Raw genomic sequence first — 26,989 nt, forward strand, 5'->3', positions numbered from 1 at the left:
CAACATCCTGCAGGAGATCATCCAGCAGGAGGGAGAGCTGGTGGCCAGAGGCTGGTGGCCATCGCCTCCAAAGAGATGAGGGACATGCTGGAGGTAGTGGATGTCCTGCCCCCGCCCGCCTGGCCGCCGCCCCAGAGGGCTCTGGTGGGCGAGGCGTGGGAGGCCCGAGGCCCTTGTCCGGTTATCTCAGGAGGACAACAGTAGGCTGAGGGGACCCGAGGGGCCCAGGGAGCCCAGCGGGGCTGGAGCAGGTGAGGGGCAGGAACTTCTGGCGAGGCCATGTGTCCTCCCGTGCCCTGCAGATGGAGGGCTCCGTGAGGGCAGAGGTGGCCAGCGACACCCTGGTGGCCCTGTCCCGAAACCACTTCAGCTTGGTCATGTACAAGCTGCAGCACCATCTCAAACCCCTCAACCTCACGGAAGAATTTGCCATCGTCACCCTGGCCAAGCTGGCCAATGGCAATGGTAGGGCTCGTGGGGACTGGGCACTAGCGTCTGCCCGTCGGGCCACCCCTGTGCCTCTGCCCTGGCCCCTGCCCCACCGCCTCCCATTTCTCCCTCTTCTGGCGGTCCTCCTTCTGCTGGTGTCTCTCTGTCCCTCTCAGCTGCTGAGCTCCCCTCCCTGCACCTCCCACCCTGTGTCTTTTCTCCTGCTGGCCCTGCCCTCGCCCCTCTCTGGCCCCGCCCCCACTCTGGCCCCGCCCCCTCTCTGGCCCCGCTCTCTCCCTCGCTGCCTCCCTCCGCCCCTATTCAGTCTGCGCACCTACCCTCTCCCCTCCCCTCATCTCCCCGCCCCTCCCGTCTCCAACCCTCTCCCTGTCTCCCCTCCCCTCCCCCCTCGTCTCTCCTCCCCTCCCCTCATCTCCCCTTCCCTCCCCTGTGTCTGCCTTCCTTCTCCCCCCGCCCCCGTCTCCCCTCCCCTCTCCCCGTCGACCCTGCCTTCCGGAGAGGCTGAAAGGGAAACTGGGGGAGGGGAGAGGAGAGGGGAGGGGAGACGGGGGCGGGGGTAGAGGGGAGGGAGAGGGGGGAGGGAAGGGGAGTGGAGATGGGGGAAGGGGAGACGGAGGAGGGGAGGGGAGATGGCAGTGAGGGGAGCGGGGAGGAGAGAAGGCTAGACCTCTCCCAGTCTCCAATCCTCTCCCTCTTCTCCCCTCCCCTCCCCTATCTCCCTCCCCTTCCCTCTCTTTCCCCCTTTTCCCCCACTTCCTCCATCTCCTTCCCCTCCCCTCCCCCCCAGTCTCCCCCTTTCTCTCCTCCCCCTTCTCCCCTCCCCCTTCTCCCTTCTCCCCTCCCCTCTCCTCCGCCGTCTCCCCTCCCCTCCCCCATCTCCCTTCCCCTTCCCCTGCTCCCAGCTCACAGTTCTTATTTTCCCTGCCTCCTACCCTCTCCTATGACCAGCCCATCCAAAGGGGTTCCCTGGCCTTGTTCTGGGCACTGGAGGTGTGGGCAGTGGTGTTGTCCTCTCCACTGATCCTCCTCCTACGACTCCCTGAGACCTCTGCCCACACCTCGCAGTGTTTGAATTCATGCCATACATGGGCATCACCCTGGCCACCATGTTCACCATGCTGAGGCTTGCCAATGAAGCCAAGATGCGCCAGGTGATCTGTGGTGGTAAGTGTCCCAACTGGGCCTGCAGGTCTGGCCCGATCAGGGTGCCAAAGGGAGGAGGTGGGTAGACAGGTAGAGACGAAAGGGCAGTGGGAATCGCAGGAGAGGGAGACCAGGGAAATGGTCCCAACTTGGGCTTGACTTGGGTCATTTATATCTGATCACCTTGCCCCAGGTTTTGATTATGTCATGTTTTTGTGAGCCCAAATCCCCAGTACCTGAGAAAAGTAGGACAAAACGTGTTTGCCCCTATTTGCTTTGGAGTCCCCAGGATCTGAGTGAAAAAGTCTTCTTCCAGGCCTCACCCTTGACCTTGCCACATGAACCTCAAGGCTGGGGCCCAGTCACACCTGTGTGCTCCACCCCTCGGGGGAGTCTTTCACCTTCAGACAGGGAGGGGCTTCATGCAGGACAAAACTTTGGTGGGAGGGGGGTTGGAAAGGCAGACAGAGACGCAGATTTTTCTAGCAGCATCTTTGGCGGTCTCGGTAACCTGCTGGTTATGGAAGTGTGAGGGCTGCTCCTGAGGAGGCAGCCCTGCCTGGAAGGCTTTACTCTGCGTCCTGCCCCGCGGGGCTCACTGCACGTCCCCCTGGGGCCTGCCGTGGAGACCTTCTGGGAGACGGTGCAGTTTTACCTGAGGCGCCTGGAGGACAGTGTGCACCCCGTGGGGACTGAGGCCCAGTCTGCAGTGAAGCTCTTCCCCGTGGAGCACGACGTCGTGACGGTGTGGCTGCGGAACAGCGACCCGGAGGCGAGACCGGCCCTGTGGGGTGGGGCTGGGAGCCCGCGGCGCTCGGCTCATCGCTCTCCAGCCTGTGCAGCTGGCGGAGCTGAGACACCACGGGGTCCAAGGAGGCGGAGGCCTGATCAATGGCAGAGCCATGGGGTCCCTGGAGATGTCTTTTCATTTTTTATTGGAGGCTAATTATTTTGCATTATTATATTGGTTGGTTTTGCCATACATTGACATGAATCCGCCCCGGGTGTACGTGAGTTCCCCTTCCTGAACCCCCCTCCCACCTCCCTCCTCCCCTTATCCTTCCTCTGGGTCATCCCCGCACACCAGCCCCGAGCATCCAGTAACATGCATCGACCCTGAACTGGTGATTCGTTTCACATATGATAATATACCTGTTTCAATGCCTTTCTCCCAAACCATCCCACCCGCACCCTCTCCCACAGAGTCCCAAAGACTGTTCTATACATCTGTGTCTCTTTTGCTGTCTCGTACACAGGGTAAAGGCCCCTGGAGTTTCTGGACCAGGGTCCCTGTTACACGTGTGCCGGGTGCTCTCCCAGTGGTTCACTTGTGGGAGCCACTTCCACACCAACTCTGGGCCATAGGACTGTTTTACAAATGAGGGAACGGAGACAGAGGTTGAGTACCTGTCCAAGGTCACCTGAGTGATAGAGCCAGGACTTGGGGGACAGGTTTCGCACCTGGGGGGGCCCAGGGGAGGCCTGGACCCTACTCCAAGGTCCCCTCTGTCACCTGTCCTTGATTCCGAGTCTGGGGCCGATGTCACAGGGGGTCCTGGCTGAGGGGTCTAGAGATCCGGCTCCTGTGCTAGGTGAAGCTGGGGGTCATCAAGTCCCTGAAGCCCATGCTGAAGCTCCTCCTGCCCAGTGATGACCTGCGGGAGCAGGTGTATGACTACATCCCCCTGCTGCTGGCGGAGTACCAGGGCAGCCTGGAGACGCTCTTCATCACGCAGGTGAGGGGCCTGGGCTGGGGGCTCAGGGCATTTAGGGCTCCTGAGTGTCCCGTGGGGTGTCATCGGGGTGGGAGATGGAACCACGGGACCTGGCACTTCTCCGATTTCCAAGAAATAGATGCTGCTATTCCACTTATGTTAGTCACTCAGTCATGTCTGACTCTTTGCAACCCTGTGGACTGTATCCTACCAGGAATCTCTGTCCATGGGATTTCTCAGGCAAGAATACCGGAGTGGGTTGCCTGTTCCTTCTCAAGGGGATCTTCCTGGCCCAGAAATCGAAGCCGGGTCTCTCATATTGCAGGCAGATTCTTTACTGTCTGAGCCACCAGGGAAGCCAGGCAGAAAGGATGATACCTCAAAGGGTTCTGGGGCCCACAGTGAGGTCACAACTTTCATATCGGTTTCCTCAGGCTGTTGTAACGAAGAACCAGGAGGCAGGTGGCTTAAAACAACAGAAATGTGTTCTGTCACGGTCCTGGAGGCCGGCACGCTGAAATCAAGGTGTTGGCAGGCTGTGCTCCTTCTGCCGGAGAAGGCAATGGCAAGCCACTCCAGTACTCTTGCCTAGAAAATCCCATGGATGGAGGAGCCTGGTAGGCTGCAGTCCGTGGGATCGCTAAGGGTCGGACACGACTGAGCGACTTCACTTTCACTTTTCACTTTCACACATTGGAGAAGGAAATGGCAACCCACTCCAGTGTTCTTGCTTGGAGAATCCCAGGGACGGGGGAGCCTGGTGGGCTTCCGTCTAAGGGGTCACACAGAGTCGGACACGACTGAAGTGACTCAGCAGCAGCAGCAGCAGCTCCTTCTGCAGGCTCTAGGGGACTATCTTGCCCCTCCAGCTTCTGGTGGCCCAGGCACGGCGTCGCTCCAGTGTCCCCCTGCGTGGTCACACGGCCGTCTCGGTCTCTCTCTGTGTCTTCTCCTCTCATAAGGACAGCGGTGCTTGGATCGAAGGTATCGTCAGGGTGATCTCATCCTGAGAGCCGTAGCTAATTACGTCTGCAAAGACCCCATTTCCAAGTGAGCTCGCATTCTGAGGTTCTGGGTGGACATGGATTCTGGGGGGGAACACCATTCAACCTCTTACCAGCTTTGAACGTGTGTGAGATGGAGTCTTTGTGAGATTCTGAGCCGAGCTGTGACCTGGGCTGGTGTGTATTGTGAAGGGAGTCACTCATTTACAGACATGGCGAGCCCCTTCGCCTCCTGAAAGCTGGGAACAGAAATGAACGTGCCGGATTTGGGGAGCCACGTGCAGATCTTCTGTCTGAAAGCTGGACTGCACCTCCCGGTGAGGAGAAGAGAGCCGGGAAGAAGGCCTCGAACGCCACGCTCGGTGGCCCCAGTGCAGCCCTGTCGAGCTGCAGTGTCCACCGCAATCCTCAGAGGCAGCTGGAAACAGAGGCGGACTCAGAGGTCTGGGCGGAGCTTGAGAGGTGGCCTCTTTGCCCCACTCCCAGGGGATACTGATACCTCCAGAGGAGGGAGAACGTCAAGGAGCAAAGGTCTGGTGTGTGACCTGAGTCGGTCGAAGGTCACCTGCCACCTTTCCTGCCCGAGGCAGGTCTTGAGGCAGATCCTGGAGATGTCCGTCATCACCAACAGCCCCATCCCGCAGAGGCAGCTGCACACCATCTTCACGGAGCTGCACGTCCAGGTGAGCCCCAGGGCCGCGCGGGGCGGGGCCGTCTCCGGGGCGGGGCGGGGGAGACACGCTGGGGGCGGGTGGTGTGCCGACCAGGGCTCCGGGTGGCTGGATGGCGGTGGGGCCCCCGTCCCGATGCCACAGGCCTTCTGCCTCCTGCCGGGGACGAGGCACAGGTGGGGCCCCTGCTCGCGTGCCCCGCTGTGGGGCTGACCTCTCCACCCCCTGCCCGCCCCGCCCCAGGTGTGCTCCAGGGCCCCCGCCCAGCAGCAGCACAGCAGCCAGAACCTGACGCAGATCGTGCACTGCCTCATAGCCCTTGGTGAGGCGCCCCCGGGAGCCCTCGGGAGTGCCGGCCCCCTATAAGCACTGGGCCCGGGGCTGCCTTGTCCTGCTGCTGCTCTTGACTAAAGATGTCCTTCCCCCCCCCCACCCCCTGCAGCCTGCTCCTACCCCAAGGAGTTGATGAAGTTCTTCCTCAGCCAGATGGAGATGAGCAAGGAGGCTGTCCACGTGGGGACCCTGGCCCTGATCAGGGCAGTGGTGAGCGCAGATGGTGAGCACTCACCCCGCAGGAATTCCGGGCGGGAGCTAGGGTGGCAGGTGTCACTCATATCTGGCCTTTTCTTTTTTTTTCTTAAATTTTTGGCCGCACCCTGCAGCGGCATGTGGGATCTTAGTGCCTTGACCAGGGATCGAACCCTTGCCCCCTGCGTTGGAAGCACGGAGTCTTAAGCACTGGGCTTCCAGGGAAGTCCCTGGACTATTTCCTCTTACAGACCCTGCTGAGTGGGCCACGGAGTCAGGGCTCTCCATAGCGTCATGTTTCCTGTTCTTGAACCCAGACCGGCCTTATGTCCCACCCTCCACACCCTCTCCTTCAATCCTGAATCTCAGCTTCTCCCTGAACCTGAATTTCAAACCATTTGCCCAAATTCTAGTATAACTCCCAAAGCTAAATGAAAGGCTGAAAATAAAGCCTAGATACACAGCATAGATGTAGCCCTAAAGCCCCACTGACCCAGTGCCAAAGCTTAGTCTGAAACCCTGCTTCCAAATCCCTAAGCCCAAACCCTAAACCTGGCCTTGCTATCCACAGGGAATCACTGTTCCCAAGAGCACCAGCTCAGAGCATCCGCTTGAATTTGAACAAGGTGCCCTCTACTGGCAGCATTTGGTTTTGCGTGATTTGAGAAGCACACGTGCTGTGCTCAGTTGCTTCAGTCATGTCCCATTGTTTGCCAGCCTGTGGACTGTAGCCCTCCAGGCTCCTCTGTCCACGGGATTCTCCAGGCAAGAATACTGGAGTGGGTTGCCATTTCCTCCTCCAGGGGATCTTCCTGACCCAGGGATCAAATCCACATCTCTTATGTCTCCTGCATTGGCAGGCGAGTTCTTTTCCACTAACGCCACCTGGGAAGCCCTGAGAAGTGCATGGTCGGCTTCAGTTCAGCCCTTCAGCTGCGTATCTTTGTGCAGTACACAAACTGAGCAACTGTATGTGAAAGACCTTCTCCTGACAGTAAACCATCTCTTACAGAAATGCAAATTTAAGCAACAGTGAAAATGAAAGTTTCTCAGTTGTGTCTGACTCTTTGTGACCCCACGAACTATACAGTCCATGGAATTCTCCAGGCCCAAATACTGGAGTGCCACAGTGAGACCCCTTTTTACCTATTTGATGGGCAGAAATGAGAATGACTAGAGTTGGTCTCCCTATTTTTCTGCAGAAGGGCAGATAGCGAAAATATTTTCAGCTTTGCAGACCACACTGCTGCTGCTGCTGCTAAGTCACTTCAGTCGTGTCCGACTCTATGTGACCCCATAGACGGCAGCCCACCAGGCTCCCCCGTCCCTGGGATTCTCCACACAGTCTGTGACAATTTATGCAAATTTGCCATTGTAGAGCAGAAGCAGTTATCACTCAGAGCATGGCTGTGTTCCAATAAAGCTGTATCTACAAACACAGACTTCGGGCTGGAATTAGACTTAGGGCTAGATTTTGCTAGTCCCTGGTCTAGAATACAAGAAACAAGCCGCCGATACTTCCTGGTCAGGGGTGTAAACTGATAAACCATTCTGGGTGCTCACCTGGATAGGGCCCAAAATCTAACATTTTATCAGCTGTCTGAAGGAATTAATTGCCCAAAGGCAGTTGGATAAAGATGTTCCTTATAACATTGTGCATAGAAGCAAAACATTGAAAACAATCTACATGGTTTTCTACAAGAAATTTGTGGAATTAATGATACTATAGCCTTATATGGGCTTCCTAGGTAGCACTAGTGGTAAAGAACCCACCTGCTAATTCAGGAGACATACGAGATGCCAGTTCAGTTCCTGGGTTGGGAAGGTTCCCTGGAGGAAGGCAAGGCAACCCACTCCACTATTCTTGCCTGGAGAATCCCCATGGACAGATAAGCCTGGAGGGCTACAGTCCACTGGGTTGCAGAGAGTTGGAAATGACTGATGCAACTTCACATATAGGCACGCATAGCCACATATGGAGTATTATACCATCTTTTTCATGAAAAAGCCGCTCTTTGTATATTAAGTATAGCAGTACAGCGTGAGACAGTTATATATAACACGACCTTGGTTCAGTTCGGTTCCATTCAGTCGCTCGGTCATATCCAACTCTTTGCGACCCCATGAACTGCAGCATGCCAGGCCTCCCTGTCCATTACCAACTCCCGGAGTTTACTCAAACTCATGTCCATTGAGTCGGTGATGCCATCCAACCATCTCATCCTCTGTCATCCCCTTCTCCTCCTGCCCTCCATCTTTCCCAGCATCAGGGTCTTTTCAAATGAGTCAGCTCTTTGAATCAGGTGGGCAAAGTACTGGAATTTCAGCTTCAACATCAGTCCTTCCAATGAACACCCAGGACTGATCTCCTTTAGGATGTACTGGTTGGATCTCCTTGCAGTCCAAGGGGCTCTCAACAGTCTTCTCCAACATCACAGTTGGAGAAGCATCAAAAGCATCAGTTCTTCAGTGCTCAACTTTCTTTATAGTCCAACTCTCATATCCATACATGACCACTGGAAAAACCATAGCCTTGGCTAGATGGGACTTTGTTGACAAAGTAATGTCTCTGCTTTTTAATATGCTGTCTAGGTTGGTAATAACTTCCCTTCCAAGGAGTAAGCGTCTTTGAATTTCGTGGCCGCAGTCACTATCTGCAGCGATTTTGGAGGACCCCCCTCCAAAAAAAAAGTCAACCACTGTTTCCCCATCTATTTGCCATGAAGTGTTGGGACCGGATACCATGATCTTAGTTTTCTGAATGTTGAGTTTAAGCCAACTTTTTCACTCTCCTCTTTCACTTTCATCAAGAGGTTCTTTAGTTCTTCTTTGCTTTCAGCCATAAGGTTGGTGTCATCTGCATAATGGAGGTTATTAATACTTTTCCCGGCAATCTTGACTCTAACTTGTGCTTCATGCATCCCGGCATTTCGCATGATGTACTCTGAATATAAGTTAAATAAGCAGGGTGATATACATCCTCGTCGTACTCCTCTCCTAATCTGAAACCAGTCCGTTGTTCCTTGTCTGGTTCTAAGTGTTGCTTCTTCACCTGCACACAGATTTCTCCGGAAACAGGTAAGTTAGTTTGGTATTCCCATCTCTTGAAGAATTTTCCATAGTTTGCTGTGATCCACACCATCAAAGTCTTTGGCATATTCAATAAAGCAGAAGTAGATGTTTTTTCTGGAGCTCTCTTGCTTTTTGTGTGATCCAACAGATGTTGGCAATTTGATCTATGGTTCCCCTGCCTTTTCTAAATCCAGCTTGAACATCTGGGAGTTCACAGTTGACGTACTATTGAAACCTGGCTTGGAGAATTTTGAGCATTACTTTGTTAGCATGTGAGATGACTGCAATTGTGCAGTAGTTGGAACATTCTTTGGCATTGCTTTTCTTTGGAATTGGAATGAAAACTTTACAGAAATGCTTAGCAACTTCTCCATTGATATAAACGTTCTCATTTCATGCATGATGCCGTGCTTAACAATAAGGAGTAAACACTGTTAAAAAAGAAAAAATGGAGGAAAAAGTTCAAGTTTTGAAAGGACATCATACATTAGAATTGAGAAAACTCAGAAATCCGTGTGGGGAACTCAGAAAATAATAAGAAAAAATGTAACAATCACTTTGGAAATGAAAGTGAAAGTAGGAGAAGCACACTGAGAAACAACGCCTTATAAGAAACAGTAGATGAAAAGAAGAGGCTCTTAAAAATATTTTTTAAAAAACTCCTGGCAGATAAGTCAAGGAAAAAGCGGTAAAATATTTGATGCATATGTTAAAGTGGAAGATCACCATAAGAGGTCTGATGAACGAATGACTGCTGTTGTTCAGTTGCTCAGTTGTGCCCAACTCTCTGCAACCCCATGGGCTGCAGCACAATAGGCTACCCTGTCCTTGTATGAATGATTGGAGTCTCTGAAAGTAAAATCACAGCAAAGATACACAGCAAATATAAACATATGATGCAACGTTTTCTGGATAAAAGGCTTTGAAACTGTTTATCAAAAAGAATAATGAGTATATTCTTGCAATGACTAATAGCAAATGAAACTGTAGTAAAGCTACTAGGTTTTAAAAATAAAAATCCTGTGGGTAGCTGGAATAAAAGAGAGGGAGAAATACAAGGGAATAAAAACTAGACTTTGAAGAGCCTTTTTGGAGAGAAATTTTCTGTGTTAGAAGAAAAGAGACAAACACATTTAAGTAACACAAGGAGAGAAATGCTGCATCAGGAACTTTTTACCAGCCAAGCAGAATGAGTTTCCGAAGTCCTTACATGCAGATAATGAAAGATCTGGGGTATATTGACCTTCTATGACTAGTGGAATGAGCAGACGTGAGAAAACAGAATCCTTAATGACATGCGGACAGATATAAGGACTAAACCTGCAGTTCCTGACTCAACAAACACTGCGCTGTGTGCGAAGCTGGAGATCCTGGTAGTGGACACGAGGGTGATTGCCTTACAACAATTCATTAAGTTCTACCTCTGTTGAGGGTGCTTTTCTATACATGTGTGTATTTAAAAAAAAAAATTTTTTTTTTAAGTAACAAGATAGATAATGAGACATCTTACCTCTAAATATTGAACATAGAGATACAAACAGAACTTGTAGATAAAACTAATGCTAAATTGATACAATAAAACAAGTTCAGTCGCTCAGTCGTGTCCGAGTCTTTGCGACCCTATGAATCACAGCACGCCAGGCTCCCTGTCCATCACCAACTCCAAGAGTTCACTCAAACTCATGTCCATCGAGTCGGTGATGCCATCCAGCCATCTCATTCTCTGTCGTCCCCGTCTCCTCCCACCCCCAATCCCTCCTAGCATCAGACTCTTTTCCAGTGAGTCAATTAAGTTATACTAAATGAGGGCCCTCAGGAGAGAAGCAGCGAGGCCTCCCCTGGTCTGGTCCAGATAAGGCTCCTGGTGCTGCGGGGGCTCCATCCCTCTGGGGTCCAGAATGGGGTCCAGGTCTTCAGGGATTCAGCATAGAGCCTGAAACATGAACACAGCTGATGGAGTTCCTGGGGAGGTGCACTGTCAGACAGAAGGGGCTTCCCTGGGGAGGATGTGCAGGACCCAGAACCTCCCAGGATCTGGACTTGGCTTTGGGGCTGAGATCTGCAGGGCACTGGGTCTGTTTGCTGCTCTTTCCTGAGGGTGTTGTCTGTGAGCGGCAAGTGTTTAGAAATGTCCCACGGAAGCAAGTACACCTGGGCATCTGGCCAGCAACCCTCAACTGATGGGTCCCCTGGACAGTGAGACTCGGGCAGAGGAACAGGGGACTCTGGGGTCCAGGACTGAAAGCTTGGGTCCCCCTTCCTTTTAGGCCCTGGGAGGAGCATGAGGGGAGATGATACAGGGGGCAGGAGAAGCTGCCCACCCGCCCTGCACTCAGCACCACTGCTCCTGAGACCTGAGCGCTGGAAATGGACAGACACCCAGGGTCTCTCTTTTCCCTAATAATCATTTCCAACCCCAGCCAAACTCTTCTGAAGTTTATGATTTTAAACTGGCATTATGTTGTTGTAATAAAAACGTACATTTTATATGTTTAGCCTATTGCAACATTAAAATTGACAAAAGACACTGCTTTTTAAATTGTAGTAACACAAGATATATTATTAATGAGAGAATTGGAAAAAAATAAACGGAACGTGAGTAACTTGAATCCTGCCACTCATCCTTCAGTCGTGCCTGACTCTGTGCAACCCTATGGATGATCGCCCGCCAGGCTCCTCGGTCACTGGGATTCTCAGGCAGGAACACTGGAGTGAGTGACCATTGCTCTCTCAGGGGCCCTTCCCTCCCCAGAGATCGAGCCCAAGTCTCCTTTCTCTCCTGCACTGACAGGCAGGGTCCTGTCACCACCTCAGGTGTGCTCAGCACTGAACTGCTTTCTGCTGCTGCTTTATTTGGGAAACTGGAAACACACACAGAAAAAACTACAGAACCTCCAACTTCAGGTTGCGAAAGGTGCTGAGGTAACCCAGGACTCCAGGGTTCCAGATCCTGAGGGACCCCAGGCTCGGGCACCCCCAGGCTGCCTGGGACCTTCAGGACCAGGGCACACCCACAGGGAGGCGGAGCTGCCAGGTGACCCCTGCCTGCACGAGCTCTGGGCGCCTGTGTCTCCTTCACTGTGTTCCCAGAGCTCAGGACTGGGGAGGGCAGGGCTGCCTGGTTACATATGGGTCCATGGGATCTCAAAGGGTTGGACAAAACTGAGTGACTGAGCATGCGAGGATATATATAGGGTGTTACCACCCCTCTGTTTGCTGACAGATAACAAAGACAAGACTTCTGCCCCATGAAAGTATTTAGCCTGAGGGGCTAAGAGAGGGATGTGCTGCTCTACGGGTTTGCATGGTAACCAAGGTAGCCAAGGAGCCAACCTGCTGTTCATCATTCCCACTGTAACTGGTAGACTCCCTATCCCCCCGAGTGAAGAATGCTGCAGCTGCTGTGTTCTGCCTGTCCCCTGCTGTACACCGTCAGTGTCTTTCCAGGACACTTTTACTTCAGACATGGAAATCATCCAACTATTAAACCTTTGATATCTCTGTCAACTCTGGGATCTTTCTTTGGTCTCAAGTCTAGATAAGTACAGGACCTGCAGGCCTGTGAATTCTACCCCAAAGTTTCTGCAGAGCATTTGATTGGCTTGACTTGATGATTCATTTGTAGGTATTTTCTGGGCTCATGCACACATCCCAGGTACTCATGAGCCTTTGGGACACTGAACAGCAATGTCAACACCCAAATCTTAGAGGAATTCCCAGCATATGTTCCACTTGAGGTGACAGATATGGACACAGGGCCCAGGGCACCTGTGCTGAACATCCTCAGAGAAGAGGTGAGGAGGGAGGGAGAGATACTGAATCTCCTCACGAGCCCATCCCTCCACCACTGACTCTGAGATCAGGGAGGGAGGGACACAGGGCCTTCAGCGAGACACGACCAGCACACTGAACACTACACACCCCACTGAGAGAGAGAAACAGGCACGAGGAACTGAAATGACATATCTTGCTCATAGACTTGAGCAATATCAATCTAAATATTAATGTCATTTTCATAGAGATAGAAAAAACAAAAAATATATATGGAACCATTAAGAACTCCAAATAGACAAAATGATCTTGAGAACAAAGATCAAAGTTTCTCACCTCCTGATTTCAAAACACATTACAAAGTTATTGGAATCAAAGCTGTATGATACTGACATAGAAACAGATGCATAGCCCTAAATACCAGAATTAAAAAAAAAAAAACCACAAGTAAACTTATGGATACATGCTCAAATGAAATTTTCAAAGGTTCTAAGACAACAAAATAGGGAAAGGGTAGGCTCTTCAATAATCAGTAGGATGAAAAGTTAACCTACAGAAAAATTGCAAACCATATATCACAAAATGAGCTCATACTCAAAATATATCAGAAAATACCACAGCTCAAATGCAAAACAAATTAAAAAAAATAAAAGGTAAATAAATGAGTTGAGGAGTGTGCAAAGATGGTGATGAAAAGCATCTGGAGCTTTTGTCTGGAGGGAGTAGTGGGTTCTAAGGGGATCAGTCACCCTGGGTCCTGCTGCTCTGAGTCTCTGACCCAGGTCTGGGCAGTCCCAGGAGACCAGGACAGTAGGGCTGTGAGATCAAATGTATAAAGAAAGCCAGCAACCCCTTCACAGTCTCTAGAATCTGTGGCCATGCTGGTCTCTAGGGGCAGCTGGACATGGACAGCTCTCACATGGAAGCTCCTAAGGCACAGCATCCTTGGGGAGGTGAAGTGTTGAGATGAGCTCCAGGAGACTCAGCCCAGGCAGGGAGGATGCCAGAGCACATGTGCTTTGACTCATCTAATCCCGAGAGCACCCTTAATACAAGGAACAAACAGTGAGGATAAACATGAGGGGAAGCCACAAGTCCTGAAAATGCAGAGGGAGAGAGTGCATGTGTCACCCACCACCTGACACTCACTGCCAGAACTTGGTCTCCAGTGTCAAGTGACTGTGTGACTTGTGTGCCCACAAGGACGTGGCCATCATAGGAGAATTTAAACATAAAGCCAAAGTGCCTCATACATAAAACCACTAACCAGAAGCCAAGCTATCACATTTACCAGTGAAAGGACAAGGAAAGAGTAGTCTTGTCACAAAGGATATTTTTAAATGGAAAAGCAAAAAGAAATATCTTTAAGCCAGCACAATATAGCAGATGATCACATAGCTCTATTATATCATTAAAATATGGAAAGAAAAAAATCATAGTTCTACACATATTTCCTTCTACTTCCTCAGTTTATATTCACCTTCCTTCATCTCCAAAGAGGCAGGGGTAACCCAAGTAGTCCCGGAACCCTTGCCCTCTTAATCCCACCTGAGAGCTGCTCCCTCCCTGAGTTATCTTCCACGCCACTGCTGCTAACGCTTTCCAGGCAGCAGTCTGCAGAGGGACAACCGTGAGCAATGACACAGTCATCACGCAAGCTGTCCCCTTGTCTCCTCCTCCTCTCGGCTCTCACAGCAGCTCCCTGGTCTTCCCTCCAGGCTCACAGACCTCCCCTGTGCTGGGTGGAGTCAGAGCCCTTCAGCAAGACGCTGATCCCAGTTGCAAAATTTCATAGAAGAGAGACATGCTAAGAGAATCACATCTTAACCTTACACTTCTGCAGGCCCAATATAGCTCTTACATTCAAGCTTACAAAGCTGAAATTCCAACACTTATGGATACACTGGAAGTATGGCTACTGTGATCAACAAATGTGTATTTTTCTGTGATTTTTTAAAAAATATGTTAATTATTGTTTGAAATATGTTAATTATAGATAGGCAGATCTACTAGTGGCTACTACACTGGAAGTTCAGCTCTCATAGCTCCAAAGATAGGAAAAGTCAACTAATTGCCTCTTCAGGTTTTTCTCTTGTGTAGACAATTTGATGCCCTGATGAGATCAGTCATATGTAGGTATACCTGGGGCTCTTGAACCGAGGTCAGGCATTGGGAGAGTGTTTGTAAACATTCCAATAATAAGGTGAACACTCAGATTCAAAGAAAATTTCCAGTAGAGGGTTCACTTGTAGGCAGCAGTGAAGTACATGGCCCAGAGTTCGTGTACGACAAGTAACCAGAGAGTAGGTACAGAGGGGAGGGAAGGGGCGTTCATTGTCTTCATGAGCCCATCGTTTCCATCCCTGTCTTTAGAGGACCCAAGCAAGGCAGCACAAAAGGCTCCTTCAGTTCAGTTCAGTTCAGTCGCTCAGTCGTGTCCGACTCTCCGCGACCCCATGAATCACAGCACGCCAGGCCTCCCTGTCCATCACCAACTCCCGGAGTTCACTCAAACTCATGTCCACAGAGTCGGTGATGCCATCCAGCCATCTCATTCTCTGTCGTCCCCTTCTCCTCCCGCCCCCAACCTTTCCTAGCATCAGAGTCTTTTCCAGTGAGTCAACTCGTCGCATGAGGTGGCCAAAGTATTGCAGTTTCATCAGGTATTTAATACTGAATATTTTCCAGTTTACATGAACCTTGAATTTATTATTTAATTTAGAATTATTTGATTTGTAAGCGCTTACCTTCTTTTTTTTTACTTCCACGCCACCATAATGGCGAGCCGTGGTGCGGATTTCAGGGAAGTGTTTCAGGAGCAGGGTCTTAGGTGTTACCTGAGCCTGTCCCATTATTGTTACAAAAAGAAGCCAGAAAAAGACAAGGGATACAATTCCAGCGAACACACAAATTCGAACCGAGCTTTTCAACACCCACTGGCCGGTCCGCCACACCACATTCACAGGCGCCGTCTCATTCACACAACACTCAGGACCTTTACCTAGGGTTCCAAATGGCGTCCACTGTGGACGTCGTTCAGGCACCCCTTGGCGGGGACGTCTCCCACGACTCCCAGTAATGGAGCCTCCAGGGTCGTAACCCGCTCCTTCCCTTCCACGAGAATTCTCAGTTGGGACTGGGCAGAGGCTTGTTTCAGTCCCTCCGGTCGAGGACCTGTTTCAGTCGTCCCCTCTAGGAGGTGGCCAAACCTCCTGCCGCGGCTTTTGCGCAAACCTCGGTATCGGAGGTTGTCTGTCTCTTTGAGGAGGGGTCTTGGGATCCCGGACAAGCCCCCAAATGTTAGGGTCCGGAGTCGCCCTTCCCTCAAAGGAACAGAGGACACTCACGATAATGCAAGACACACAGCGAGGTTTATTTCCAGCTAGCTGGGGTCCAAGTGTCTGCCCGACGCAGCGAGTTTCAACAAGGACCCCGAGCACTCAGAGCCAAGGGGTTATATAGCATTTTCAAATCATGATCTTTCTAAATTACCTAACTCACAGGAATTTTCCACACACACACACACACACAGCTGTGCATATCTCTAGCCTGGTGTCTTAACGAGATAAGTTTATCAGACCTGTTTACGTAATTTTCAATGTCGCAGCCGCCCACATTCTTGGTACTTAAGAATAACTTGCCTTCCTGGTACTTAAGATTAACTTGTCTCCCAGGTTTTATCTAGTTCTTCTTCCCTCAAGTCACATACTCAGTAAAAATGGTTTTTCCGGCCTCTAAGATGGCCGTTCTTATGCTAACCCATTCTTACAACAGCATATTAGAAATTTAACACAATGGTCAGTTCTTTTTAGTTACTTCACACAGACTCTGCGGCTCTGGTGAGGCAGCCTCTGCCTCGCATTCCTGGTTAAAAGCCACGGTTGTCTTATGGTATCTACACGAGGGCTAAACTCTTATTGTTCTAAATTCTAACTGTAGTAACAATAATTTCTACATCAAGAGCAAAAATACAGTTAGCAAACGTGGATTCAGAAGCAACTTCTAAAATAATATTTTTTATATTCTCTAATAGGGCTTCTTCACCCCCCAAAGGGCTCTATCTATTAGGCCTTATGTGTGACCAGGTTCTTTATGCTATTTATGATTAAGGTGTTCTGAGCAGTCATGTGCATTAGTGCCAAGGGCATAAACAAGTTGATTTTATTTTGAAAGAGGTCGGGGAAGGCCTTCTGCCTGTATCACAAAAATTTAGGTGCATTCAGAAAGACACCAATCAAAAAGATAACAAAAACAAACACAGATATCTTTAAGGTGAGCAGCGGGACAGCTTTTGGAAATCCCTGAAGTCCCGATCTGCCTTCCTTCTCAGGTCTTCTCCTCATAAACTTTTCATGGGTGTAATCTCCCATGCTGGATCCCGGAAGGATATGATTTTCCAAGGTTGATATTAGAAGAAACAATGTCTGCATGTCCACTGAGTCGGTGGCTGTTCAGAATTGCAAAAGTCATATATTCAGTGAGACAGTTCATTATGGAAGGGGAAGCCTAGAGTAAACCTGTCTCTGAATCAGGTATGCATGAGAATTATAACAAGAGTCATGGTCACTAGACAATCACATTCCACTGTTAGCTTTCTGTGACAATTTCCCTTGAGTATGTACTACAAAGTTTAATCAATGTAAGGGTATGATAATGGAATGCAAAACAATAACATATATCTCTGATGATAATATGCTTGTGACCCTTTTTAAACAAGGACAGGACCACAACACTAATGACTTAAACTCTATAAAATGCCACACAACAAACAGAATCTGTGAGTTTACCAGGAGATGTGAGTCCTAGGGACTTTTCACAGCAATGACTGTGCGAAAGTTGGCATGAAGCCACCCATGTTGTACCGTGCGTCCTGTGACCACTGTGTTCACGTTATGATGATGGGCAGGATATAGAGCCCTGGACCTGCTAGTACCTCCAGGCATGGACACAGATGCACGGGTCCCCTTGCCCCATGACTGAGGATCACGTGGCTAACTCTAGGAGCACGTCACTGGTCAAGGGGAGCCAAATTGGGATCAACCCTCAGCACTCCGTTTGGCTTTGCCAACACGAGGTCAAGAAGGTGCGCCATTTGTCTCATCGCCACGTTCACCTGAGCAGAATCAATACGAAACTCGCTTGTGGAATGGATTCCCTGATAGCTCAGTTGGGAAAGAGTCTGCCTACAATGCCGGGGACCCGTGTTCGATCCCTGGGTTGGGGAGATTCCCTGGAGAATGGAAAGGCTAGCCCATCCAGTTTTCTGGCCTGGAGACATCCACGGACTGTAGTCCAGGGGGCCGCAAAGAGCTGGAGACAAACGGAGTGACTTTCACTTGAGCTTTGTAAGCAAAGTCTGAGTGGAGGAAAGTATCGGGTCATGGATAGTCAGTGTGCCATGGTGATGAGGAGTGTTTAGAGAGTTCACGGTTGATTTGTGCTGTGTAAGAGGGAAACACCTCCTGAGGAAACACACATACTCACAGCTTCAGAATTCCATCACACGGGCTCACATGTGGGCCCCCAACCCTGATTCACACAAACTCACATCATCTAGAAGATGTGGATGTTTCCAGGGACTATAGAACACAGAGACTGCTCTGTCCTTGAGATCAGTCTTTTCTGAGAAGCCCCAGCCCTCACCCACAGTAGGAATCCGGCATCAGGGTGACTCTGCAAACCTAGCTGGCATGAGAGCCCCACAACTCTCAGCTAAATTGTTCCTCAGCAGAGGGATGGTCCCTGAATATTTACCAGGTTCGGTGGCTTCTGCGGCTGCCTGTGACTAGAGAGAAGAAAACAAGTGTGAGATTGTCAGCATCCTGTGTTCTCTGCAGTGACTTTTTCGTTCGTTATCTGTTTGTTTGTTTGTATTTTTCTTCCCTCAGGGAGCTAAACTCTTTGAAAAAAAGCAAGGGCTCAAAAGAAAACAGAGAGGACCCTTGTTGAAACAGCTGGGCTCTTTCAGTGAAGATTTTCTGTTTCAAGGGGCCAAAAAATTCTACCGAGCAAAGGACCTACAGTAGTAATGGACGGTATATTTTAGTGTCCTTTGGAATCAGGTCTGTGTTGATAAGAGATTTCCCTTCAATATTTCACTAGCAAGGAAGTGCATACATAAGTGTCAATATACACAGTCAGATTAGCATCACTGTATTTCGCTGAATAAAAAACAAAGAAGGGAAGCAACAGTCTTATGAGAGATCACATTTGAGCTTACCGTTGTCGTATCCACAGGAGGGTCCTCAGCCCCAGCCTGGGGCTGATCCAACAGCTGGTCTTCCCGGGTCACTAAAGGGAAACAGAATGGCATCAGGAAAGACGTGAGGCTGCTTACAAATATCTCAGTAATTTTTTGTTTGGTGGGCACAGGGGAAAGGTTAGTACATATGGACTGAGCTGCTCTTCAATCATCCTCCTTGCTGGAAGAGACCAGCACATAGGCAATGAGAGAGAGAGTGCCTGCATTTAACTGGTGATAACCGAACCCGTGCGGAAAAGTCAAACGTTAAGCTGCATGCCAGCTTTCAATGACAGACACCCATGACCCTCCTGCCTGTTGACAGCATATGGGAAACCACACCTATCTTCTGGCTTTCTACCTAGATCACTGCATCCTCAGGTCCGATGTTTCAAGTATTGTACTGGCCAAGTCTCTGAGAGTTTGTTTTTTTTTTAATCCATTTCTGTTAATGGGAGTCTAATTACTTTTACAATATTGTACTGCACTTGCCAAACATTGACAGGAATCCACCCCAGCTGTACATGTGCGCCCCATCTTGAATCCGCCTCCCACCTCCCTCCCCATATCATCCCTCTGGCTCATCCCAGTGCACCAGGCTTGAGCGTCAAACTTTTGTTAGAGGATTGAATTCAACTCGACCCTTCCAAATACTTATTATCATCGTGGGATGTTATTTCCCAGGCTTGATTTTCCAAACAATGTTTGCATGCCCACTGAGTCAGTGGCTGTTCAGACTCACACAAGTCATGAATTTAGTGGGACAGTTCGTTATGCAGACGAAGCCTAGAGTGAACCTGACTGTCTCTGACCCAGTTATGCATTCCATTTACCACAAGAGTCATGGTCACTTGACTATCACATTGCACTGTTAGCTGTCTGTGACAATGTCCCTTGAGTGTGTACTACAAACTTTAATCAATGTAACGTTACGAGAATGGAACGCAAAACAATAACATATATCTCTGATGATAAAATGCTTGTGTCCCTGTTTAAACAAGGACAGGAACCACAACACTTATCAGGACTTGCTGCTGCTGCTGCTGCTGCTAAGTCGCTTCAGTCGTGTCCGACTCTGTGCGACCCCACAGACTGACACTCTACAAAATGCCACACAACACTCAGAATCTGTGAGTTTACCAGCAGATGTGAGTCCCAAGGTACTTTGCACGGCAATGACTGTGCCAACCTTGGCATGAAGCCACCCATGTTCTACCGTGGGTACCGTGACCACTGTGCCCACCTTATAATGACGGGCAGGATCTAGACCCCTGGACCTGCTAGTACCTCCAGGCATGGACACAGATGCACGGGTCCCCTTGCCCCATGACTGAGGATCACGTGGCTAACTCTAGGAGCACGTCACTGGTCAAGGGGAGCCAAATTGGGATCAACCCTCAGCACTCCGTTTGGCTTTGCCAACACGAGGTCAAGAAGGTGCGCCATTTGTCTCATCGCCACGTTCACCTGAGCAGAATCAATACGAAACTCGCTTGTGGAATGGATTCCCTGATAGCTCAGTTGGGAAAGAGTCTGCCTACAATGCCGGGGACCCGTGTTCGATCCCTGGGTTGGGGAGATTCCCTGGAGAATGGAAAGGCTAGCCCATCCAGTTTTCTGGCCTGGAGACATCCACGGACTGTAGTCCAGGGGGCCGCAAAGAGCTGGAGACAAACGGAGTGACTTTCACTTGAGCTTTGTAAGCAAAGTCTGAGTGGAGGAAAGTATCGGGTCATGGATAGTCAGTGTGCCATGGTGATGAGGAGTGTTTAGAGAGTTCACGGTTGATTTGTGCTGTGTAAGAGGGAAACACCTCCTGAGGAAACACACATACTCACAGCTTCAGAATTCCATCACACGGGCTCACATGTGGGCCCCCAACCCTGATTCACACAAACTCACATCATCTAGAAGATGTGGATGTTTCCAGGGACTATAGAACACAGAGACTGCTCTGTCCTTGAGATCAGTCTCTTCTGAGAAGCCCCAGCCCTCACCCACAGTAGGAATCCGGCATCAGGGTGACTCTGCAAACCTAGCTGGCATGAGAGCCCCACAACTCTCAGCTAAATTGTTCCTCAGCAGAGGGATGGTCCCTGAATATTTACCAGGTTCGGTGGCTTCTGCGGCTGCCTGTGACCAGAGAGAAGAAAACAAGTGTGAGATTGTCAGCATCCTGTGTTCTCTGCAGTGACTTTTTCGTTCGTTATCTGTTTGTTTGTTTGTTTGTATTTTTCTTCCCTCAGGGAGCTAAACTCTTTGAAAAAAAGCAAGGGCTCAAAAGAAAACAGAGAGGACCCTTGTTGAAACAGCTGGGCTCTTTCAGTGAAGATTTTCTGTTTCAAGGGGCCAAAAAATTCTACCGAGCAAAGGACCTACAGTAGTAATGGACGGTATATTTTAGTGTCCTTTGGAATCAGGTCTGTGTTGATAAGAGATTTCCCTTCAATATTTCACTAGCAAGGAAGTGCATACATAAGTGTCAATATACACAGTCAGATTAGCATCACTGTATTTCGCTGAATAAAAAACAAAGAAGGGAAGCAACAGTCTTATGAGAGATCACATTTGAGCTTACCGTTGTCGTATCCACAGGAGGGTCCTCAGCCCCAGCCTGGGGCTGATCCAACAGCTGGTCTTCCCGGGTCACTAAAGGGAAACAGAATGGCATCAGGAAAGATGTGAGGCTGCTTACAAATATCTCAGTAATTTTTTGTTTGGTGGGCACAGGGGAAAGGTTAGTACATATGGACTGAGCTGCTCTTCAATCATCCTCCTTGCTGGAAGAGACCAGCACATAGGCAATGAGAGAGAGAGTGCCTGCATTTAACTGGTGATAACCGAACCCGTGCGGAAAAGTCAAACGTTAAGCTGCATGCCAGCTTTCAATGACAGACACCCATGACCCTCCTGCCTGTTGACAGCATATGGGAAACCACACCTATCTTCTGGCTTTCTACCTAGATCACTGCATCCTCAGGTCCGATGTTTCAAGTATTGTACTGGCCAAGTCTCTGAGAGTTTGTTTTTTTTCTAATCCATTTCTGTTAATGGGAGTCTAATTACTTTTACAATATTGTACTGCACTTGCCAAACATTGACAGGAATCCACCCCAGCTGTACATGTGCGCCCCATCTTGAATCCGCCTCCCACCTCCCTCCCCATATCATCCCTCTGGCTCATCCCAGTGCACCAGGCTTGAGCGTCAAACTTTTGTTAGAGGATTGAATTCAGTTCGACCCTTCCAAATAGTTATTATCATCGTGGGATGTTATTTCCCAGGCTTGATTTTCCAAACAATGTTTGCATGCCCACTGAGTCAGTGGCTGTTCAGACTCACACAAGTCATAAATTTAGTGGGACAGTTCGTTATGCAGACGAAGCCTAGAGTGAACCTGACTGTCTCTGACCCAGTTATGCATTCCATTTACCACAAGAGTCATGGTCACTTGACTATCACATTGCACTGTTAGCTGTCTGTGACAATGTCCCTTGAGTACTACAAACTTTAATCAATGTAACGTTACGAGAATGGAACGCAAAACAATAACATATATCTCTGATGATAAAATGCTTGTGTCCCTGTTTAAACAAGGACAGGAACCACAACACTTATCAGGACTTGCTGCTGCTGCTGCTGCTGCTTCTAAGTCGCTTCAGTCGTGTCCGACTCTGTGCGACCCCACAGACTGACACTCTACAAAATGCCACACAACACTCAGAATCTGTGAGTTTACCAGCAGATGTGAGTCCCAAGGTACTTTGCACGGCAATGACTGTGCCAACCTTGGCATGAAGCCACCCATGTTCTACCGTGGGTACCGTGACCACTGTGCCCACCTTATAATGACGGGCAGGATCTAGACCCCTGGACCTGCTAGTACCTCCAGGCATGGACACAGATGCACGGGTCCCCTTGCCCCATGACTGAGGATCACGTGGCTAACTCTAGGAGCACGTCACTGGTCAAGGGGAGCCAAATTGGGATCAACCCTCAGCACTCCGTTTGGCTTTGCCAACACGAGGTCAAGAAGGTGCGCCATTTGTCTCATCGCCACGTTCACCTGAGCAGAATCAATACGAAACTCGCTTGTGGAATGGATTCCCTGATAGCTCAGTTGGGAAAGAGTCTGCCTACAATGCCGGGGACCCGTGTTCGATCCCTGGGTTGGGGAGATTCCCTGGAGAATGGAAAGGCTAGCCCATCCAGTTTTCTGGCCTGGAGACATCCACGGACTGTAGTCCAGGGGGCCGCAAAGAGCTGGAGACAAACGGAGTGACTTTCACTTGAGCTTTGTAAGCAAAGTCTGAGTGGAGGAAAGTATCGGGTCATGGATAGTCAGTGTGCCATGGTGATGAGGAGTGTTTAGAGAGTTCACGGTTGATTTGTGCTGTGTAAGAGGGAAACACCTCCTGAGGAAACACACATACTCACAGCTTCAGAATTCCATCACACGGGCTCACATGTGGGCCCCCAACCCTGATTCACACAAACTCACATCATCTAGAAGATGTGGATGTTTCCAGGGACTATAGAACACAGAGACTGCTCTGTCCTTGAGATCAGTCTCTTCTGAGAAGCCCCAGCCCTCACCCACAGTAGGAATCCGGCATCAGGGTGACTCTGCAAACCTAGCTGGCATGAGAGCCCCACAACTCTCAGCTAAATTGTTCCTCAGCAGAGGGATGGTCCCTGAATATTTACCAGGTTCGGTGGCTTCTGCGGCTGCCTGTGACTAGAGAGAAGAAAACAAGTGTGAGATTGTCAGCATCCTGTGTTCTCTGCAGTGACTTTTTCGTTCGTTATCTGTTTGTTTGTTTGTTTGTATTTTTCTTCCCTCAGGGAGCTAAACTCTTTGAAAAAAAGCAAGGGCTCAAAAGAAAACAGAGAGGACCCTTGTTGAAACAGCTGGGCTCTTTCAGTGAAGATTTTCTGTTTCAAGGGGCCAAAAAATTCTACCGAGCAAAGGACCTACAGTAGTAATGGACGGTATATTTTAGTGTCCTTTGGAATCAGGTCTGTGTTGATAAGAGATTTCCCTTCAATATTTCACTAGCAAGGAAGTGCATACATAAGTGTCAATATACACAGTCAGATTAGCATCACTGTATTTCGCTGAATAAAAAACAAAGAAGGGAAGCAACAGTCTTATGAGAGATCACATTTGAGCTTACCGTTGTCGTATCCACAGGAGGGTCCTCAGCCCCAGCCTGGGGCTGATCCAACAGCTGGTCTTCCCGGGTCACTAAAGGGAAACAGAATGGCATCAGGAAAGACGTGAGGCTGCTTACAAATATCTCAGTAATTTTTTGTTTGGTGGGCACAGGGGAAAGGTTAGTACATATGGACTGAGCTGCTCTTCAATCATCCTCCTTGCTGGAAGAGACCAGCACATAGGCAATGAGAGAGAGAGTGCCTGCATTTAACTGGTGATAACCGAACCCGTGCGGAAAAGTCAAACGTTAAGCTGCATGCCAGCTTTCAATGACAGACACCCATGACCCTCCTGCCTGTTGACAGCATATGGGAAACCACACCTATCTTCTGGCTTTCTACCTAGATCACTGCATCCTCAGGTCCGATGTTTCAAGTATTGTACTGGCCAAGTCTCTGAGAGTTTGTTTTTTTTCTAATCCATTTCTGTTAATGGGAGTCTAATTACTTTTACAATATTGTACTGCACTTGCCAAACATTGACAGGAATCCACTCCAGCTGTACATGTGCGCCCCATCTTGAATCCGCCTCCCACCTCCCTCCCCATATCATCCCTCTGGCTCATCCCAGTGCACCAGGCTTGAGCGTCAAACTTTTGTTAGAGGATTGAATTCAGTTCGACCTTTCCAAATAGTTATTATCATCGTGGGATGTTATTTCCCAGGCTTGATTTTCCAAACAATGTTTGCATGCCCACTGAGTCAGTGGCTGTTCAGACTCACACAAGTCATAAATTTAGTGGGACAGTTCGTTATGCAGACGAAGCCTAGAGTGAACCTGACTGTCTCTGACCCAGTTATGCATTCCATTTACCACAAGAGTCATGGTCACTTGACTATCACATTGCACTGTTAGCTGTCTGTGACAATGTCCCTTGAGTACTACAAACTTTAATCAATGTAACGTTACGAGAATGGAACGCAAAACAATAACATATATCTCTGATGATAAAATGCTTGTGTCCCTGTTTAAACAAGGACAGGAACCACAACACTTATCAGGACTTGCTGCTGCTGCTGCTGCTTCTAAGTCGCTTCAGTCGTGTCCGACTCTGTGCGACCCCACAGACTGACACTCTACAAAATGCCACACAACACTCAGAATCTGTGAGTTTACCAGCAGATGTGAGTCCCAAGGTACTTTGCACGGCAATGACTGTGCCAACCTTGGCATGAAGCCACCCATGTTCTACCGTGGGTACCGTGACCACTGTGCCCACCTTATAATGACGGGCAGGATCTAGACCCCTGGACCTGCTAGTACCTCCAGGCATGGACACAGATGCACGGGTCCCCTTGCCCCATGACTGAGGATCACGTGGCTAACTCTAGGAGCACGTCACTGGTCAAGGGGAGCCAAATTGGGATCAACCCTCAGCACTCCGTTTGGCTTTGCCAACACGAGGTCAAGAAGGTGCGCCATTTGTCTCATCGCCACGTTCACCTGAGCAGAATCAATACGAAACTCGCTTGTGGATTGGATTCCCTGATAGCTCAGTTGGGAAAGAGTCTGCCTACAATGCCGGGGACCCGTGTTCGATCCCTGGGTTGGGGAGATTCCCTGGAGAATGGAAAGGCTAGCCCATCCAGTTTTCTGGCCTGGAGACATCCACGGACTGTAGTCCAGGGGGCCGCAAAGAGCTGGAGACAAACGGAGTGACTTTCACTTGAGCTTTGTAAGCAAAGTCTGAGTGGAGGAAAGTATCGGGTCATGGATAGTCAGTGTGCCATGGTGATGAGGAGTGTTTAGAGAGTTCACGGTTGATTTGTGCTGTGTAAGAGGGAAACACCTCCTGAGGAAACACACATACTCACAGCTTCAGAATTCCATCACACGGGCTCACATGTGGGCCCCCAACCCTGATTCACACAAACTCACATCATCTAGAAGATGTGGATGTTTCCAGGGACTATAGAACACAGAGACTGCTCTGTCCTTGAGATCAGTCTCTTCTGAGAAGCCCCAGCCCTCACCCACAGTAGGAATCCGGCATCAGGGTGACTCTGCAAACCTAGCTGGCATGAGAGCCCCACAACTCTCAGCTAAATTGTTCCTCAGCAGAGGGATGGTCCCTGAATATTTACCAGGTTCGGTGGCTTCTGCGGCTGCCTGTGACTAGAGAGAAGAAAACAAGTGTGAGATTGTCAGCATCCTGTGTTCTCTGCAGTGACTTTTTCGTTCGTTATCTGTTTGTTTGTTTGTTTGTATTTTTCTTCCCTCAGGGAGCTAAACTCTTTGAAAAAAAGCAAGGGCTCAAAAGAAAACAGAGAGGACCCTTGTTGAAACAGCTGGGCTCTTTCAGTGAAGATTTTCTGTTTCAAGGGGCCAAAAAATTCTACCGAGCAAAGGACCTACAGTAGTAATGGACGGTATATTTTAGTGTCCTTTGGAATCAGGTCTGTGTTGATAAGAGATTTCCCTTCAATATTTCACTAGCAAGGAAGTGCATACATAAGTGTCAATATACACAGTCAGATTAGCATCACTGTATTTCGCTGAATAAAAAACAAAGAAGGGAAGCAACAGTCTTATGAGAGATCACATTTGAGCTTACCGTTGTCGTATCCACAGGAGGGTCCTCAGCCCCAGCCTGGGGCTGATCCAACAGCTGGTCTTCCCGGGTCACTAAAGGGAAACAGAATGGCATCAGGAAAGACGTGAGGCTGCTTACAAATATCTCAGTAATTTTTTGTTTGGTGGGCACAGGGGAAAGGTTAGTACATATGGACTGAGCTGCTCTTCAATCATCCTCCTTGCTGGAAGAGACCAGCACATAGGCAATGAGAGAGAGAGTGCCTGCATTTAACTGGTGATAACCGAACCCGTGCGGAAAAGTCAAACGTTAAGCTGCATGCCAGCTTTCAATGACAGACACCCATGACCCTCCTGCCTGTTGACAGCATATGGGAAACCACACCTATCTTCTGGCTTTCTACCTAGATCACTGCATCCTCAGGTCCGATGTTTCAAGTATTGTACTGGCCAAGTCTCTGAGAGTTTGTTTTTTTTTTAATCCATTTCTGTTAATGGGAGTCTAATTACTTTTACAATATTGTACTGCACTTGCCAAACATTGACAGGAATCCACCCCAGCTGTACATGTGCGCCCCATCTTGAATCCGCCTCCCACCTCCCTCCCCATATCATCCCTCTGGCTCATCCCAGTGCACCAGGCTT

General features: G+C 49.3%; 2 protein-coding genes across 34 annotated transcripts in view; both read right to left on the reverse strand.

Annotated features, from left to right (window-relative positions):
• Positions 1-2,657: 2,657 nt before the first annotated feature.
• Positions 2,658-5,391, reverse strand: LOC129542115 (uncharacterized). 2 transcript variants are annotated; one of them, XR_008682981.2, is made up of 3 exons: positions 4,812-5,391; positions 4,426-4,730; positions 2,658-4,337 (listed from the first exon to the last, which is right to left on the reverse strand). XR_008682981.2 is itself a non-coding variant. In XM_055404196.2 (2 exons), exons 1-2 carry the CDS (start codon positions 5,295-5,297, stop codon positions 4,509-4,511), a joined length of 708 nt encoding a protein of 235 aa, XP_055260171.2. In that variant the 5' UTR covers positions 5,298-5,391; the 3' UTR covers positions 2,658-4,508. The 2 variants fall into 2 exon arrangements, 1 of the variants encoding a protein (XP_055260171.2); XM_055404196.2 differs by having other exon boundaries at positions 2,658-4,730.
• A 1,173-nt stretch (positions 5,392-6,564) lies between these two features.
• Positions 6,565-26,989, reverse strand: part of LOC129542117 (uncharacterized) — a 99,011-nt gene continuing 78,586 nt past the window's right edge. For 31 of the 32 annotated variants that reach the window (XM_088844944.1, XM_088844943.1, XM_088844940.1 and 28 more), the window contains 8 exons: positions 26,367-26,437; positions 25,897-25,927; positions 23,772-23,842; positions 23,302-23,332; positions 20,704-21,244; positions 18,575-18,645; positions 18,109-18,139; positions 16,483-16,801 (listed from right to left, as the gene is read on the reverse strand). In XM_088844944.1, the coding sequence (XP_088701070.1) occupies positions 21,102-21,244; positions 23,302-23,332; positions 23,772-23,842; positions 25,897-25,927; positions 26,367-26,437 (347 nt within the window). In that variant the 3' untranslated portion in view covers positions 16,483-16,801; positions 18,109-18,139; positions 18,575-18,645; positions 20,704-21,101. Of the gene's footprint in view, positions 10,517-16,482; positions 16,802-18,108; positions 18,140-18,574; positions 18,646-20,703; positions 21,245-23,301; positions 23,333-23,771; positions 23,843-25,896; positions 25,928-26,366; positions 26,438-26,989 lie in introns of those variants that run through there. The other variant, XM_088844939.1, reaches the window with a different exon arrangement.

The sequence above is a fragment of the Moschus berezovskii genome, chromosome 17 (genome assembly GCF_049115385.1).
Source record: "Moschus berezovskii isolate FMDL1 chromosome 17, NW_MosBer_1.0, whole genome shotgun sequence".
In the NCBI taxonomy this organism is placed as follows: Eukaryota; Metazoa; Chordata; class Mammalia; order Artiodactyla; family Moschidae; genus Moschus; species Moschus berezovskii.